The sequence below is a fragment of the Myotis daubentonii genome, chromosome 11 (assembly GCF_963259705.1).
Source record: "Myotis daubentonii chromosome 11, mMyoDau2.1, whole genome shotgun sequence".
NCBI lineage: Eukaryota > Metazoa > Chordata > Mammalia > Chiroptera > Vespertilionidae > Myotis > Myotis daubentonii.
The window spans coordinates 67,504,468-67,522,251 of record NC_081850.1 but is presented as its reverse complement, the minus strand read 5'-3'; the positions used below and the strand labels follow the sequence as shown (position 1 = coordinate 67,522,251).

The 17,784-nt window shown below is 43.8% G+C and overlaps 1 protein-coding gene across 10 annotated transcripts in view; it reads right to left on the bottom strand.

Annotated features, from left to right (window-relative positions):
- Positions 1-17,071, bottom strand: part of CDK5RAP2 (CDK5 regulatory subunit associated protein 2) — a 155,381-nt gene extending 138,310 nt beyond the window's left edge. For 7 of the 10 annotated variants that reach the window (XM_059657820.1, XM_059657828.1, XM_059657821.1 and 4 more), the window contains exons 1-3: positions 16,824-17,071; positions 9,399-9,466; positions 6,192-6,259 (exon numbers count right to left, since the gene is read on the bottom strand). In XM_059657820.1, the coding sequence (XP_059513803.1) occupies positions 6,192-6,259; positions 9,399-9,466; positions 16,824-16,882 (195 nt within the window). In that variant the 5' untranslated portion in view covers positions 16,883-17,071. Of the gene's footprint in view, positions 1-6,191; positions 6,260-9,398; positions 9,467-10,081; positions 10,137-15,192; positions 15,401-16,823 lie in introns of all 10 variants that reach the window. The other 3 variants (XM_059657826.1, XM_059657825.1, XM_059657827.1) reach the window with 3 other exon arrangements.
- Positions 17,072-17,784: the final 713 nt, after the last annotated feature.

Genomic DNA, 17,784 nt, shown 5'->3' with positions numbered 1-17,784 from the left:
AATTTCATTGCTCAATATTATGCCCAGCACAGCATAAGAACTTAAAACATTTTAATAGTCTTCTCATTTTTCCTTCTCCCTTTATGAGATCAAGTTCAAAAAATTTTTTTAAACTTGAGCTGGAAAAACTGAAAACAGCTTACCATACAGTAGGAATAAAAACCTCAAAATAGAAAACCCACCAAATATGACTCAGAAATCTAATGCTCAAAAGTAAGCTAATGCAAGGGCTGTGCTTGCCACATTCCCGCCTTCAGAAGCCCAGTGTTGTTGTGGAAGTGCAGCCTCTGCAAGGGGCAACATCCAGCATGGTCACGGGTGGTGCTTTCTGAAGCTGGACAGGGCCCCACTTTGAAAGAGCTGCTACTCAGTCCTTCTGGCTTCCTCCCACTCTCACTCCCTATCAAGAGCCTTGGCTAAGTCTAAAGCTTCACCAAACAGGGAAAAACGAAAATCAACCACGTGAAAAAGAATCAGAGCAACTCCAAACAGGCCCTCCTTCACTGAAATCTAAGCGAGACCTCACTCTGGCTTACAAGAGCCCGGGCCTCCAAAGCTGAAGTTCACCCATCAGATCACCTTTCAATTCAAGGCAGCTGGGCTAGGAGCAAGGCCCTAGGGTCAGCAGAATGAACTGAACCTCCAATGCTGCCACCTATGAGCCATGTGACCTTGGAAACATTACTTACCATCTTTGTTGGGTCATCTATAAAATGAGGATAAAAATCAATGACCTCACGGGGGGGTGTGACAACCGAATGAGTTAAAGCACCTGCAGAGCCTGGCACTAGCAAACAGGAAACAAAGGCTGGCTTTCAAAAGGAATCCGTTTCCACTCAAGCCCTCGTTAAGCAGATCTTTGGGTCACCAACAATTTTGTTATCCTCTTTAAAAATCCAAAAGGTGTTAGACCACTCACCTGTACATCACAAAAAACATGGACTCTTACTGTCCAGAATTCATCTCTGGTAAACAATACCATGTGTATGATGGTTTTGCCAGTAGCAGCTAAGTGAGGTTAGGAAAATAAGGACACTCTGGAATTAGTTTCTGATTCCAATACTCTCCCTAGTCCTCAAATCATCAAGAAAACTATTCTTGGCAAACATCTATTTATTAACAATTAGTACAGTGGGGCCTTGACTTACAAGTTTAATTTGTTCCGTGACGGAGCTCGTAACTCAAATTACTCATATGTCAAATCTTAAAGTGAACGAGTGAGACACGTGATGCTGGGCTGATGTCGTGGCATTCACTGTGACGTTCGCTGAGCCAACTAGCGGTGGGGTATCTGAAGCTGGCTCGTAACCCAAATTTTAGCTCGCAACTCAAAGCAAAAAATCGGCCGAGAGACAGCTCATATCTGGAAAAACTCGTTAGTCGGGACACTCGTAAGTCAAGGCCCCACTGTACTGTAGCAGTAACAGAATTTTAAAACTGAACCTCAAACAATACTTGGAATACAATGAAATCAACTTATGAGATCAATTTCTGTTATATTCTTTTCAGCTTTCACTCATGAATTTTTTATCTATACATTTTTATCCTATATAATAAAAGGGTAATATGCAAATTGACACTAACAGCAGAATGACCAGAATGACCGCTGGACGAGTCACTATGAGGTGCACTGACCACCCCTTGGTCCATTTCCCCGGCCGTCAGGCACCTATCACCTGATGGCAAACAGGGAACCGGAGATGGGTGGCGGCAGGGGGCAGGGCCAGCTGCGGGCAGCTGGGGAAGATGGCCCTGATAGCAGGCCAGGCCTAGGGACCGTACCTGCACACGAATTTCGTGCACCAGGCCTCTAGTCTATAATAAAAGTGTAATATGCTAATTAGACCAGACAGCCGAACAACCTTCTGGACATCCTTCCAGACGACCTTCTGCAAGGGGCAAGTCCCTTGCACGAATTTCGTGCATCGAGCCTCTAGTATATTATGATATAAGTGAATTTCGATATTCCACTGCTTTCCCCTAATGTCTTACACTGTTGTTGAAGAATTACACAATTATCATTTGAAATGACTGCACTGAATTCTACTGAACTGATTCACTGTCGATTATTTCACATTTCTCTACTGAGCATCTATGCCGTCAATGTGATCTAGTAGAGAGCATTCAAGCTTTATAATCAAGAAGACCGGGCTTGAATTCTGCCTGCTTTGAGTTTCTCAATCACACCAAGCTCATGGGCAAGTCATTTAATCTCTCCAATCTCAGCTTCCTCATCTGTGAAATACCTTCATCACAAACTTACTGCAAGAAGCCAAAGAAATAACAAATGTAAAATCATTCCTTTGTTCCCAACTTTTCACAATTATATGCCATGTGGCAACAAACACCTTACCCACAGAGCTTTTTCCTTCTACTGGGTTGTTTCCTGAGGATAAGTTTTCCCAAAATGGATTAGTGGGCTCAAGAGTAATATTTTTTATGACAAAATGGGGCAGGGGTGGGGATGAAGGGAGCTATTCCCTGGTATAATAAGTAACTCACAACATAGAGGTTACAGAGCAAATCTGAAGATGTGAACCTCCTACCATTCCTCATATAAAACACTAAATTTGACTAAATGCCTCAACTAAGACCAAGAATTTTCAACAAAAAGGAACAAGGGCCGGGGTACAAGAACACCAGCACCCCAGGGCAGCTGAGTATGAGACATGACAGCAGAATTTACCCTAAGAAAATAATCACATAACTGTCAAAATATGTGTGCATAAGGATATTCATCACAGCTCTGTTTGTAATAGTGAAAAATTAGAAATATGAACATCTCACAATAAAAGATCATATAGATTACTGTTTAATCCATCCCTTTTAATAAGTCTTTATGAACTTTAGACAGTCATTAAATAATACTATCCATCAGTAGTATGAACAGAGGTGGAAAGCTACCCGTCATTCCCTGTCAAGAAGGTCACAGAAAAAGCCAGAATTAAACTCTTCTATATACGAATAAAAATTTCTACTGGACTAACTGGATAGGTGGAACCAGAATCTGGGTCCAATAAGACAGGCCCCCACTGAAGACCAAAATGATTTGCCAGCAACCATAGGTCTGCCACAGAGGTGACTATACCTTCAGCTTTATTTAATAAAGGTACTAATGGATTACCAGTTTAAAGACCCAAAAGAAGGCAAGTGGTTTTCACATGGCAGAGTGAGGCCTTGCACAGAAGAGCAGAGTGGCCCAAGTTCAAAGCCTGAAGAAGTCCCTCCCACTCTCTGGGCTTCAAAGTCCTCATGTGTCAAATGAAGGGACTCCTGGCATTCCCCTAGCTCTGAAATTCTGCCTTTCTTCTAAACATCTCGTGACCCCATCCCTTAGCTTCAGCATCATCCTGTTTTCCATGAGACCACACAGAGCAGCCTTTTAACTGGCCATCTTGCCCCCAACCTTGCTCCTTCCTGCAGTCACCCTTCTGGGTGTTTTGAGAGCGTAATTTGGTCATTTTCCTCCTGGATTAAAAGTCATCATTGGCTCCCCTTCATCTTCAGGACAAAATCAAACAAAGCAGTGTCACAGACAGAATCTGACCCCTGCCAGCTTCAATGGCCTCACTTCTCTCAGGCCCCTTCACAGAGGCTCCTTCCAGCAAAGGGAACTTAGAGATCTCTAAACTCATCACACCCACCATGCCTCTCTCTACACTTGCCCATGTGAGTCCTTGTGTCTGGATGCTCCCCCAGTTCTCTTGCCTTGGCTAATCCCTCCCTGTCTCTGAAGACCCAACTCAAGGAACACCTCTTCCAGGGAGGCTGCCCTGAACCCCCAGGTCAGGTTCGGGGCCCATCCTCTGTGCCCCACAGCACCCTGTATTTACCTCTATCACTGCACTGTTTTCCTCTCCATCTCCCCAACTAGACTGTGAGCCTCTTGACAGGGAAATGTACCCGGTATTAACCTACTGCAAATTCCCGGTCCCTAGCCCAGCCTGGCATAGGGCATATATCTGAAAATATTCATTAATGAACAGATGAACTCTGAGCAAAACCAGAAGGAGGCCTATGTCTTGCTAGATACTAGCTAACAGACCCTGATGTTCAGGTACCTGTTATCTGAGACTAGAAGAGGAATCATAAGTTTCCCCTTTAAATCAAAACTATTCCTGCCTCCTCTTTAATATGCATGCTGACTTTAAAATTAGCTTGAGATGCCAAGAGCATTTCCTATAAGCATCCCGCAGAAAGTTCAGACTACCTCAGCATAGAGGTCATGCATTGGGTAGCTCAGGCCAGATGAAAATCTTCAGTGACTTATAAAGACCTAAAAGGGAAACGTGGAGAACAGTGTGGTCATTTCAATTTCAACTGAAGAATTCGCTCCTAAAAATGCTACAGTAAAAAATATTAATGCCATAAAAACCTAACAGCAGCCAAAGGAGCACAGTCATAAAAAAAAAACACACACACACATAAATTCTAAAACACTGGCATGGAAGGCTCTCCTTCACCTTCAAGAAAAATGGTATTTAGGTCATCAAGAGCACACTTGAGCAAGAGAAACTTCAGTCACATGCAGAGCAGGGGGGAAAATCACAATAATATATATATATACCAATAACTATAAGAGGAGCAACAGCTGACACAGGATGAACTCGGTAGGCACATGTGCTTCCACTACGAAATAGAAACTGTTAAATGACTGGCCCAAGGTCACCCAGCAGAAGTGGGTGAGCAGGCAGTCTGGCTCCAGAGGCTGTGGTCCTTAGAGAACAGCTTTCCATGTCACACCTCTGGGTCTCAGTTTCTCCTACATATAATAAAGAGGACTGATTCATCCCACATCAAAAGGCAGACAATAAAGCGTGAAACAAAAATTCTAAGATTCTATTAAATTTTTCCATCTAGAAATAAAATTCAAAACTGTGCCCTTCATAAATTAAATAACTATATCTTACAAAGCTGCTTTAATATTAATGTAATATATATGAAGAGCCTAACACATAAGTGCCCAGCTCAGAACAAGAGCTCAATAAGCAGTAGCTAGTATTACTCTACGATAAACCAGGAATCACCATTTAATATTAGAGCACATTTTAATTATACACAATGTGAAATAATCAAATCTCATTCGTTTGAGGCCCCAGACCCCACGGCATAGATCATGTTGTACAGTTGAAATTATAACAACTCCAAGCTTAGAAATTACTTGTTTCCATTAGAGATCTGACAAGTCATTTCTTCAATTGGTCACTGGTGGTTTGCAGATAACTATTAGCAGTAATGAGTATTCTAAATTAAATCTAGAAACAGTACTGCTCTGTTCTGTACAGACAACTGGGGAGAGAGAAACACAATTGGGGAACGTCCTTCTCTCTGTGTCCTCCGTCTTCTCTCTGATAAATATCTCTTTTATCTTGTACAGTATGGGTTCCATTTGGTTACAAATGAAGATGGTCTAATTCTTCCTATGATAAATGAGAGCGCTGAACAGGTAACTTGTTAAGAAGATTTGGAATTGGGAAAATATCCTTATTTTCCTGTTACTTAACAACAACACCCCCTCACCCCCCCCCCCACACACACACACACACACATACACTAACAAATGAAAGACACGGTGCCAAAAGACATTAAGTACAGGAGACAGATCTATCACCACGTAATCCATCCTCAGACAGCACTGGGTCCAGGCTGCTCACTTTCATTCAACAGCAACAAAGATGAAGCCTACAAAATGCAAGGAGTCCCCCCAATGTGGTGAAAAGAATAATGGCTTTGGAGTCATTAAAAACCTGGATTCAAATCCCAGCTCTGCTGCTTAAATATTATGTGATTCCTTATCTGTAAAATGGGGATAATACAAAATACCTCACAGAGTTGTAGCAAAAATTAAATGGGGACCATATATAAGGCGTCTGACATCATAAAAAAGCCCTTGACAAATATGAGCTCCTCTCAACTGTGCAAGAGGGTAATAACCTCACAGTCGGGGCACCAGAATACACCACCTTCCCCCAGGTTGGAAATTGCTGATCCTGTTAGAACCCATAACTGGACACATATTCAAGGGCCGATTGCCTAGGTATGCAACAGTCTCACAGAGACACGGCATTCCTCCAACCCTGGCATTACCCAACTTAGACACCTGTCAAGAAATACGGCTCCCTCCTGGGTCTACTTAGACAGGGGCAGCAGGCATGATTTGTTAGGGCTGGTAACTTGGCGTCTCCACTTACATTTTCAAAGTCCTTCATGTTCCGTGCTCTTGTGGGAGACACCGTTTCTTCTGACACCTTTGGGAGCACTATAAAAAGGTAAAGTAGACAAAACATCATGGTATGCAAATCACCCAGCATCCCTATTAGGGGACAGAGCCCAGAGAAAAAAAACGTAAATAGCTTCCACAGTGTATTCTGCTGGTACTTTCTGTCTGCTGTGATTTACTGAGTTGAGTCCAGGGAAAGCTCTAAACCATTAGATTTCAAATATTTACAAATTACTTAAACTAGCCCCAATGTAACAATGTATATGTCAGAGGATGAACCAGAAAATGCACTGGGCATGTGGCAAAGCAGCAACGTCCTGATATGTACTTCCTTACTGACTGTCATAAAATTATTCTGCTGACCAGGATGATATCTCACATGTCAGCAACTAAAACAAAGCATATCCAACTAACTTGAGAGCAGGGGTCAGCAAAATGTTTAAGACAGCAGACGACAAATATTTTAGGCTTTGTAGGTCATATATGAAACCTAAACTATTTTACAAATATAAGACAGTTACATTACTAACTCTTCTGTTGCAGCACAAAAAGAACCACAGACAATTCATAAACCAATAAAGAAGCTGTTCCAATAAAAGCTTATTTTCAAAAGCAGGCTGTGGGTCGGAAACTGCCAAGCCCTGCTTTGGAATGATTAAAGACTTTGCCAATACCCAAATTTTTCCACAGCTTCTTTAATTCACCAAACATTTATTACACCCCTACTCTGTGCCAAGCACCATACTAGGTGTTGGGGAAACAACAGCGAAGGAGACACTGATGCTGGGCCCGAGAGAGAGCCAATCTAGTGAGCAAGACAGAGACGGACACAAACTATTATGCTGCACAAAGGGCGTGGCACTGTTTAGCTGCTGAGTAGATGGGTGTTGAGAATGAAAGCATTCTTCCAACAAATACGCATGGCAGGCCTCTGCTCTGCTAGGCCTCATTCTAGACGTGGCTATATTAGGAAACGAACAAACAAACGGAGCTGATATTCTGGAAAGAAGAAATAGATAAAAAAATAATAGGGCAATTACACAGTATGTTAAAATGTGATAAAAACTGTGGAGAAAAATAAAGTGGATAAGGATGAGAAATACCAAGGGTGGGGTAAGGGTTGCAATTTTAAGTAAGGTGGTCAAATTAGGGAAGGTCTCACTGGGCAGGCTTGAGGGAAGGGCGAAGGGAGAAGTCTGAGAGGGGAGCATGTCTAGTGGGTCTGAGGACCAGCCGTGATGCCAATGGACTAAGAGGGGCAGAAAGGAGGTGAGCAAAGTACCGGGGGACAGGCTGTGGATGGCCTTGTAGGCTCTTCTCAGGACTCCGAGAGCCAACAGAGGATTCTGAGCTAAGGAGTAACACGATGGGACTCTGGCTTCCACAGGCTCCCTCTGGCTGCCTCACTGAGAACAGACTGAAAGGAGCTGAGGAACAAGACCAGTTAGGAGAATGCGGGCACAGTCTACGCCAGAGATCACAGTGGCTTAGACCAGGGTGGCAGAAGTTACCTAATTCTGGGTATTTTTAAAGCAGCCGACACAAATCAATGAAATAAAATTAAACATGTACGTTTCAGAAAGGAAAGCACACCTAAGTCAGCCTGCGGAGAGCCAGGGAAGGCAATGAGCTTCAAGCTCAGTCTTAAAGAGGCAGCGGGCAGATGAGGGAACAAAAGGAAAAGCAGCGTCCCATGCAAAGGCCCAGAGGTGGGAGTGGGCATGGTGTCTGAGCCATTCATTCTTCAAGTCTTTGCTCCAATATCAGTTTCTTGGGAAACTCTTGCCTGACCCAACTCCTCCAGTTCCAGGGTAAATTCCCTCTTACCTCTCTCACAGCACCTTATACTTCTCCGCTCGTTACATCTGTCATATGATTTATCATAGCTATTCTTTATTTAATTGTCTGTCTTCTCGGCTTGACTGTAACCTGTTCAAGGTTGACTGCCAGTGCACAGCCCAGAGCCTGACATGAAGCAGACGTACACATGGGCTGCATTAAGGAGCAGGCCTACCAATTTTCTGCTTCTAACTACCTGTGGGCAGGGAAAGCAGAAGCCAGAATTACTGGATTTGTGTTAAAAGTTAACATATTTTGAAGGGAAACCTAAGGGTGGCCTATAAGCTAAAGTATTCTCCAGAAATAAACCCTGTGACATTTATATGACCTGCTCTAAAAACTTCTCCCTTTTGCACATATCTCATCACTTTGGAGAAGAGAATAAAATGAAAATCAAAATATCTCTCTGAGATATTTCAACAAATCAAATTATTAGCACTTCTCACAGATACATACAATAGCTTGCCCTTTTTTCAGAAACAAAAATTATGAAGAATGCTTAGCAAAATCCACACTGCAAAGTGGAAAGTCTCCTCATAATGGGCTCCACCACAATAGACTGCTTATTTACTCGGCACCGTCTCCCGTGGTCTAACCAGCTATTTGTCTCCAAAGGGCAGGCCTGGGTAGGAATGCTGGGCCTCTGCTGGCAGATGGGACCCAGCAGCCTGCCAGGAAGGCCTTGGCACACGAAGTTCAGATAGGAGCTCTCCTCAGCCTCCAGCCACTCAGCAGTGGGACCAACAGACCTTCCTTGTCTGACTAGTCACCAATTCAACATCCAGCCTCCACACAGTCATTCATTTTAGAAAACACAGACTGAATCCTACAAGCGTGGTAGCAAAAAGGAAAGCTCGCCCTGGCCGATGTGCTCCATGGTTAGAGCACCGTCCCATGCACCGTAGGGTCAAGGATTCAATTCTTGGTCAGGGCACATATCCAAGTTGTGGGTTCGATCCCCAGTCAGAGCATGTGCATGAGGCAACCGATCAATGTTTCTCTCTCTTCCTCTTCCTTCCTCTCTCTCTAGAATCAATGAAAAACATGTCCTCGGGTGAGGATTTAAAAAAAAAAAAAAAAAGAAAGAAAGAAAACTCATGAAATACAGCCTGAAGGACATCAATTCCTCTAATCCCATGTTTATGAAAGGAGGTGAATAATAAATCAATACATATATAAAATACTGAGCACCTACTCTGAGCACCTAGCCAGGCCAGAGTAGGCTCTGGGCCCAGAGACATCAGAGCCCAGTCTCAGGCTCAAGGCCTCAGGGCCCTCATGGTCTGGTGTCTACATGCCTTGTTCTTACTCAAGAGAATACCCAGTTTTGTGTACTTACCTCCATTTCCCAAACCAGCAATGGGGCTGATACCTTCCAGGTCATCTGGTAACTTGGGGACAAGGCCACTAAGAGAAAACATGTGCACAAGAGATGAGTTAGTGTTTGAACACAGGGAGACCGTTAAGACAGTCTGCACATGACAATCACCAGGCCGCGGCCACGGAGGGGCACACAGCTGAGCCACCTGGGAGGCATGCAGTGCAGAGGTTAAGAACTCAATAGCTGAGTGACCTTCAGTAATGTTGGTTGGTCATTCATTCATTCATTCACTCATACAAGTATTCTGTGTGCCATAAATGTAGCAGGGGCAGAGGCACTGAGCCAAATATAAGCGAGTTAAGTTTCTGAGTCTCACTCAATCTGTTACATGGGAATACCTCTAGCTATAAAGATTAAATGAGTGAATGTCTATGAACACTCAGCACATAGTAAACACTCAGCAAGTGGCATATGTTGTTTTTGTCATACTCTTATTAATATACCTATCACAACCAAAAATTAAGCTTCCAAGAATCAGGCACCAATTCAGATGCTTTAAGAACATCACATAAAAATACAAAATTCACTGATCCAAGAAGTTTTACTAGGTGAATTATAAAAATAGGGTCAGTGAAGACCTGGAGACATTGTCAGAAAACTAAGCCATAATAGGAGGAGTGGTTTAACACAAAGGATATTACCCTGGATTCTATCCTAAGCTCTGCCACATGCCCCTCCAGGCTTTGCTTCTTTCATCTGTGAAAGGAGAACAGCAGCCATTTCAGAGAGTAGCTGACAATTAAACAAGACACAGTGCCCAGCAAGGTATCTTCAAATTGGAGGCACCCCACAAACGGAAGCAAAATACCACTGTCACCTAGAAACATACTGTGCTTCATAATTTACTGACATGGGAGCTACCCAGTTCCCTGAGGGTCCATGTATTTTTCAAAGGAAGGCGCTAAGATCCAGGTAACTCAGTGGCCTATCCAGGGTGGCATGGTAGTTAAGTAGAGATCCAAGTCCAGAATCCAAGCCTCTTGTGTCCAGTCCACAATGACGCATCCCTGCCCCACGCTGTAACCTAGGACTTGATGGAAGCCCAGCTTGGCTTCTTGGCAGATTGTTCTTTCCAGATCTCTAAATCAGAATCCATTCTGTTCCAAAGACAATTCTGCCTGATCACCCAACATAAAGCTGGCATACACCTCCAAGAAGAGCACCAAGCAAAAGAAGAAAAAAAATGGGTGTCATAAAATTCAACATCAAGAGAATGATTTACACAAAATGTGTCTACTATAACGACAACTGAAAAAATCTATAGATTCAATGCACTCCCCATTAAAATACCAACGGCATAGTTCACAGACCTAAACAAACTCTCCAAAAATTCATATGGAATAAAAAAAGACCCCAAAGAGCAGCAGCAATCCTGAGAAAGAAGAACAAATTAGGAGGGATCTCAATACAAATTTCAAGCTGTATTACAAAGCCACTATTCTCAAAACAGCCTGGTACTGGCACAAGAACAGACATATAGACCAATGGAACAGAACAGAGAACCCAGAAATCGACCCAAGCCATTATGCTCAATTAATATTTGACAAAGGAGGCAAGAGCATACAAGGGAGTCAAGACAGTCTCTTCAATAAATGGTGTTCGGAAAATTGGTCAGATACATGCAAAAAAATGAAACTAGACCACCAACTTACAACATAAACAAAAATAAACTCAAAATGGATAAAGGACTTAAACGTAAGATGGGAAACCATAAAAATCTTAGAAGACTGCACAGGCAGCAAAATATCAGATATATGTGGTAACAATATCTTTACAGATACAGCTCCTAGGGCAATGGTGACTAAGGAGAAAATAAACAAATGGGACTACATCAAAATAAAAAGCTTCTGCACAGCAAAAGAAACCATCAGCAAAACAACAAGAAAGCCCACTGCATGGGAGAACATATTTGCCAATGTTATCACCTGCAGGGAGCAGCTATAGGGTTAAGCCTCAGACTGACCTGTGGCAGGGCCACAAACAAGTCCCAGCTTGGAGAGCAAGCTCTCCTAGCACAATTAAGCTTGACCTTACAGTCCTCCCTAGTTCCTTCCTAGGTAGCTAATGGGTTGTGGGAGGTGCAGCAAGTGCTGCCAAAACAAGATGAAACTCCCAAGAACATTGTAAACATGTTGACCACTTCTCTTGTTTTGATTTGTGTGCTCTGACTATAAAATAAAGACTGGCCGTGGCACTGTGTCTCCATCAGAGAAGCAGCGTCTGAGACCCAGCTGTATTCTCTTGTCTGTCTTCTTTAATCCTTCACCGCCCCTCCTCAGGCTCACCAAACCTGCCAGTGATGGACACGACACAATCACCGATAAGGGTTTAATCTCCAAAATTTACAGGGAACTCATACAATTTAACAAAAGGAAGATAAAACAATTCAATAAAAAAATGGGCAAAGAACCTAACTAGACACTTTTTGAAAGGGGACATACAGAAGGCCAACAGACATATGAAAATATGCTCAAAGTCACTAATCATCCGAGAGATGCAAATCAAAATGACAATGAGATACCATCTCACACCTGTTAGAATGGCTATCATCAAGAAATCAACAAATGACAAGTGCTGGAGAGGATGTGGAGAAAAAGGGACCCTCATGCACTGCTGGTGGGAATGCAGACTGGTGCAGCCACTGTGGAAAACAGTATGGCATTTCCTCAAAAAATTAAAAATTGGACTCCCATTTGACCCAGTTATCCCACTTCTAGGAATATATCCCAAGAAATCAGACGCACCAATCAAAAAAGATATATGCACCCTTAAGTTCATAGCAGCACAATTTACTATAGCTAAGATTTGGAAACAGCCTAAGTGCCCATCAGTAAATGAATGGATTAAAAAACTGTGGTACATCTACACAGTGGAATACTACGCTGCTGTAAAAAAGAAGGAACTCTTACCATTTGCAACAGCATGGATGGAACTGGAGAGCATTATGCTAAACGAAATAAGCCAGTCGGAGAAAGATAAATATCACATGATCTCACTCATTTATGGAATATAATAAACAACATAAACTGATGAACAAAAATAGGTCCAGAAACAGAGAAGCACCAAACAGACCATCAAACTTCAGAGGGAAGGCAGGGTAGTAGGGGGAGGCGGTAAGAGATCAATCAAAGGACTTGTATGCATGCAGATAAGCATAACCAATAGACACAGACACTAGGGGGTGAGGGAATGTGCTGGGGGGTGGGAGTGGCCGGGGAGAGGTCAATGGGGGAAAAAGGAGATATATGTAATACTTTAATCAATAAAGAATTTTTTAAAAGAAAGAATTTAAAGACAACTGATAAAAACCTTTAGAATATGTCCTCAGTTATTTAAAAAAAATACATATATACTAAAGTCACCACTAATCCTTCTTGGAAATTAGGTGGGCTATAAATATATAACAAGACAAGGGAAATATTTAAAATCATCATTTGTGGAAATGAGAGATACTTGCCTCCTTTAATTTTCTAAAATTCTCAATTTCCTCTAATAAGCATCACTAGAAGGACAAATCCATTTTCTAAACTGAATTTTCTTAAAAGTTAAAATCAAGTTCAATCAGCACCTTTCACAGATGGTGGCCCAATGGCCCACTAGTTACTGGTTAAGCTCATCCTACAGTCTAGTCTCTACATTCCCAATCTGGGGTTCTCCCCACCACAGCCATTGAATGACTCCCACTGACTAAACTGGCCCATCAATTACTCAAACCAAGATCAATCATGGTTGACAAAGCCAAAGAATTTAGTTTAGCCAAGTTTCCCAACTCTTAGAAGAAACCACTATGTAACCCAAAAATTCCTGTCTGGTTCTTGCCAACTTTCCACTTGGGCTTTACCTAATCCTTTTTTTAAAAAAATAATCACTTTCCAAGGATATGTTCTTTCTGTTTGCTTGTTTGTTTGTTTTGTTATTTTAGAAAAGGAGTTGGGGTAGAGAGAGAGTAACATCAATGTGAGAAACATCAATCAGCTGCTTCCAGCGCCCACTCCAACCGAGATCAAACCCGCACCTGGGTATGTGCCCTGACCAGGAATCAAACCCGAAACCTTTTAGTGTATGGGACAACACTCCAACCACCTGACCACTTTTAAATGCTATGAGTCTGTCATCTGCATACTCCAGTCAGTTCCAGCTGCCCCTCCAGTTCTAAGTAGCTCCCTCTTCCCATTCGGATAACTCATTTTTAGCCTAAGAAGTAAGGCTGGGGCTTCAGGGAGCCCCACAGGGAAAAAAAGGAGGGGCGGGGCTTTTTTATGCTAGCAAAAAATAGAGAGCTTAGATATGGTTTTATCATGGTACAGATGGGGGAGACTAAGGCCCAGAAGGGGGAAGGAACTTATTTGCTTAAAATCACAAAGCGGAGACAAAATCCAGCAAAATCCAGCAATCCTACCCTGTAGGGCACCCACACTAGCAAGGCACCACATGTGATGAGCCTCCCATTTAAGGCTCATCACAGCCCTTTTGTGGTAGGTGGTAGTTTTTAAATGTTGCCATTTTTTAAAATGAGGAAACAGAGGCCCAGAAAAGTTAGTAACATTTACTCAGTGTTGGAAAGGCCAAGCTACCCAGATTTCAAACCCCAAGCTCTTAACCTCTATACCCCTAACACCTTCCTCAGGGGGCTGTGGCGAGGTCCGAATGAACAGAGGCAGAGGACTTTCAGTGCTCACTCCATCAGTGCAGAGCCATCAGGACTGCTGTTTGTCAACTATTTGTTGAGTGAATGAATGGACACTCCCCTGAGCTTCACCATCTCATCCTCCTATCTTACCCTACAGCCACTCAATAGGAGTGATCTCTGTCTGTGTCTGTATATGGCAGCAACAATTGTCCACTCCCCACACAGACACAAGGCCTAGGCATTTCATTGGTAAAGTGTTATGAGTGCCAAGGATGGGGCTGGACATCGCTTTCAGAAAACAATTACAAGTGCACTTTTGTTTGCCCTTCAACAATTCATTTGTCATTCTTTGTTACTTATCCTTAGAGAGGAAATATATAAATACAAAAGTATAGATAAGCTAAAGTTCTCTTCAACTACTCCTCACTCCCATCTCAGTCCCCTCCTAAGAGGTACCCATGCTGCCACAAGACATGTATTCTTCCAGATCTTAATCTATGCATTCACATACAAAGAGACATAGTTTTATTTTGTGGTTTAAACATAAATAAATACAATCAAATTTTATGTGTTATTCTGCAGCATCTTTTCTTCACTTAATGTGTCCTAAAGATATTTTCATGGCAGTACAAATAGATCTCCCTCAATGTTTTTAACTCCCGCAAAGCATTCTACAACACTCTTTTTCCAAAACTTACTGCGTACCACCCATAGAAGGAAACATATTACCCTTAATTCTTGTAATGTTTTCTATTCTGTTCTATTCCATTTTATAAAATTCTGATTGCAACCTACTAAGTTGAATTTCATGAGCTGTCATGGGTCACAGTCTGAAAGACACGCTTGAAAGGATCTGTATTTACACAATCCCCTGAGGATAATTCAGTTTGTTTCTAAGTTTTTCCTTTTACAATGCATACAGGACTCCTTGTGCACATGCATGAGGATTTCTTGTGCATAGATAACAAGAAGTGGAACTGCTGGACCAAAAAATATTCATATTTTTGAGTGGGCAAAGGATTTGAAAATATACAAATGGCTAATAAGCACATGAAAAAATGCTGAACATCATTGTCATTAGGAAAATGCAAATCAATACCACAATGTGATACCATATCATACCTCCATGGATGGCTACAATAAAAGAGACAGACAATAGCGAGTGTTGGTGAGGCTATGAAGAAATAAGGACCCTCATACACTGCCTTGTCCCAAAGTTACCAGATGACCTGGCAGACATCAGCCACTTTGGAAAAGAGTTGGACAGTTCCTCAAAATGTTAAATACAATGTTACCATATGACCCAGCAATTTCACTTCCAGGTATATACCTAGAAAGAAATGAAAACATATGTCCATATAAAAACTTTTATAAAAATAAATGTTTATAACAATATTATTTATAATAGCCAAAAAAAAAGCAGAAACAACCCAATGTCACAAACCAATGAATGAATAAACAAAATATGCTACATGCATACAATGGACTATTATTCAGCCATAAAAAGGAATGAAATGCTGATACCTGCTACAAGTCAGAATGATAATATATGGGAATACTGAATTAATATTAGAGGGGCCAGGGAAAACAGGACAATCCGGGTGAGAGGTCATACCATAATATATGGGGGGCTGTGGAAGTAAGATGAAGACAAAGAGACATGATGGACTACCACTGGATCCAATTAAGCAGGAGCTGCAAAGGGCCTGGCTCTGGCTTATGCATAGTAGATTCTCAATAAGCAAAGAAACTATTTGTCAAGTTCTGTCCAAGATAGGACTTGATTACACCTGCTGTCCAGGCATAAATATTAATTGTGCCATCTCCCTCTGCAAAGAGCCCAGGTTTGCACAACAAATAATATAATCACCCTTTCAATTAGGGTCTGTTGACTAAAAGTAGCATCCTGTCCCTAGCAGACCTGGATAGACAGCCATTGTCTCAGTCGGGCTCTCCTCGGCATCCTTCCAGCGCCCTCCAACCAGGGACCCAGGACAACCACAGGCTCTCTCAGGCCCTCCCATGGGCGGAGATACTGGCCCCATCAGCAATGTGGAGTCCAACTGCCTCTTGGAACAGGTCCATCGGGGGGCCACTCTCAACCATTATTGATATTGATGATGATGATGATGATGATGATGACGGCAGCTCAATCATTTTTTAGGCACTGATATGACCACTAGCCCCATTTCACAGATGGGAAAGTAGGCTAAGCCACCCTCCCAAGGTCACCCAGCTAAAAGGACCTGGATGTTTTTTAATCTTCGTTGTTCAAAGTATTGCCTATGTCCCCCATTTTCCCCCATGACCCCTCCTAGCCCGCCTCCGCCCCCACCCCCAGGACTTGAATTTGGACCCAATTCTGTTCAACTCCAGCCAAGGTTCTTAACCACTGCACTCCATTGCCTCAGTCTTGGTGGCCCCATAAGCGAAGTCCCCATGAAAGCGAACCCCCAAACCAGAATGCTCCCAGTCCTGCCCGCAGCAGCTCCCACGGACGTGCACTCCGAGAGGCACCCTCCCTCCTGCCCCGCACACCCTCTTCCAAGATCCGCCCGCAATACGAAGGGCGAGTGTGGGGCCGGTCGGGACCCCCGGGACCCCGCACTCAGTATCGACGGGTGGGTCCCCAAAGAGACCCCCTCCCAGAAACGCACCCCACACCTGACCAGGTCCAGAAACACCCTCAAGAGCGAACCCCATCAGCGGGCACCCGACCCCGTTATCGCGAATCCCTCAAACCCGGGCCGCACCTGCAGCCGCTGAGCGTCCCGGGGAGGGTGACGTCCTCTTCCAACACCGAGTCCATCATGGACACAGAGCAGGTGGTGGCATTGGTGTCCGTGGCGGCCTCGACCCTGGTTTCTCCTGCGGTCGCGACCCGCCCGGCTCTCCAGGTCCCCGCCCCCTCCAATCCAGCTCTTGTTCGGACTCCGGCGGCGCCGCTGGAATTCAAACCGCAGCCGCCGCCATCTTTCCCGGCGCCTCTTCCTACGGAAACGAGGCGGGACCAACGCGGCGCGCGCCGTGAAGCCGGGCAGGGAAGCGCGGGCGGGCGCCATCTTAACTAAGGGCAGGACGCCCGCACTTGGGCCAGCAAAGCTAAGGAAAGAGGGGCCTGTGGTGGCCATATTTGATGAGGGCAGCCTGGCCGAGGCCCGGGAAGGCGCCATCTTTGTTGAGGGCAAAGGTCGGCTTCGGTCCGTTAATTTAAGCGGGAGCCGGGCATCAGGCCACTCGCGGACCTTCAGATTTCATAACCGCCTCTGTGCTTTTCTAGAATAGTGACCACGAACCTTACAGTCTGTTCTTCCAAGTTTCTTTTTTCCGCCTTCAATTGAAACTCAACAGACAAGCCAGTGCCGCCTCCCTTTAGAAAAATCCTACCTGTGGAATCCCAACTCAAGTAGCAAGCGCATTCCTATGAGCCCAGTGGTCAGCAACACTTCCTCTCCAGTCTCTCCTAGTGACCATTACCTTTAGGTCTCAAACGCACTTGAGATCTGTAAACTGAGGCCCCGCAAGACTAGGCCACTCGCCCGGAGTCCTGCACAATAAACTGTGAATGGAGCCAGGCCGGCCCCGGCCCCTGCATCAGGGCTCTGCCTATCCTCGCTGCCTCCTCTAAGGCACAGGGCCTCCCTGGGCGCCTGGGTGACGGCGCAGAGGGTGGCCAGTGAACCCCACCTTCATCTCCCATCTCGAGGTTCATAC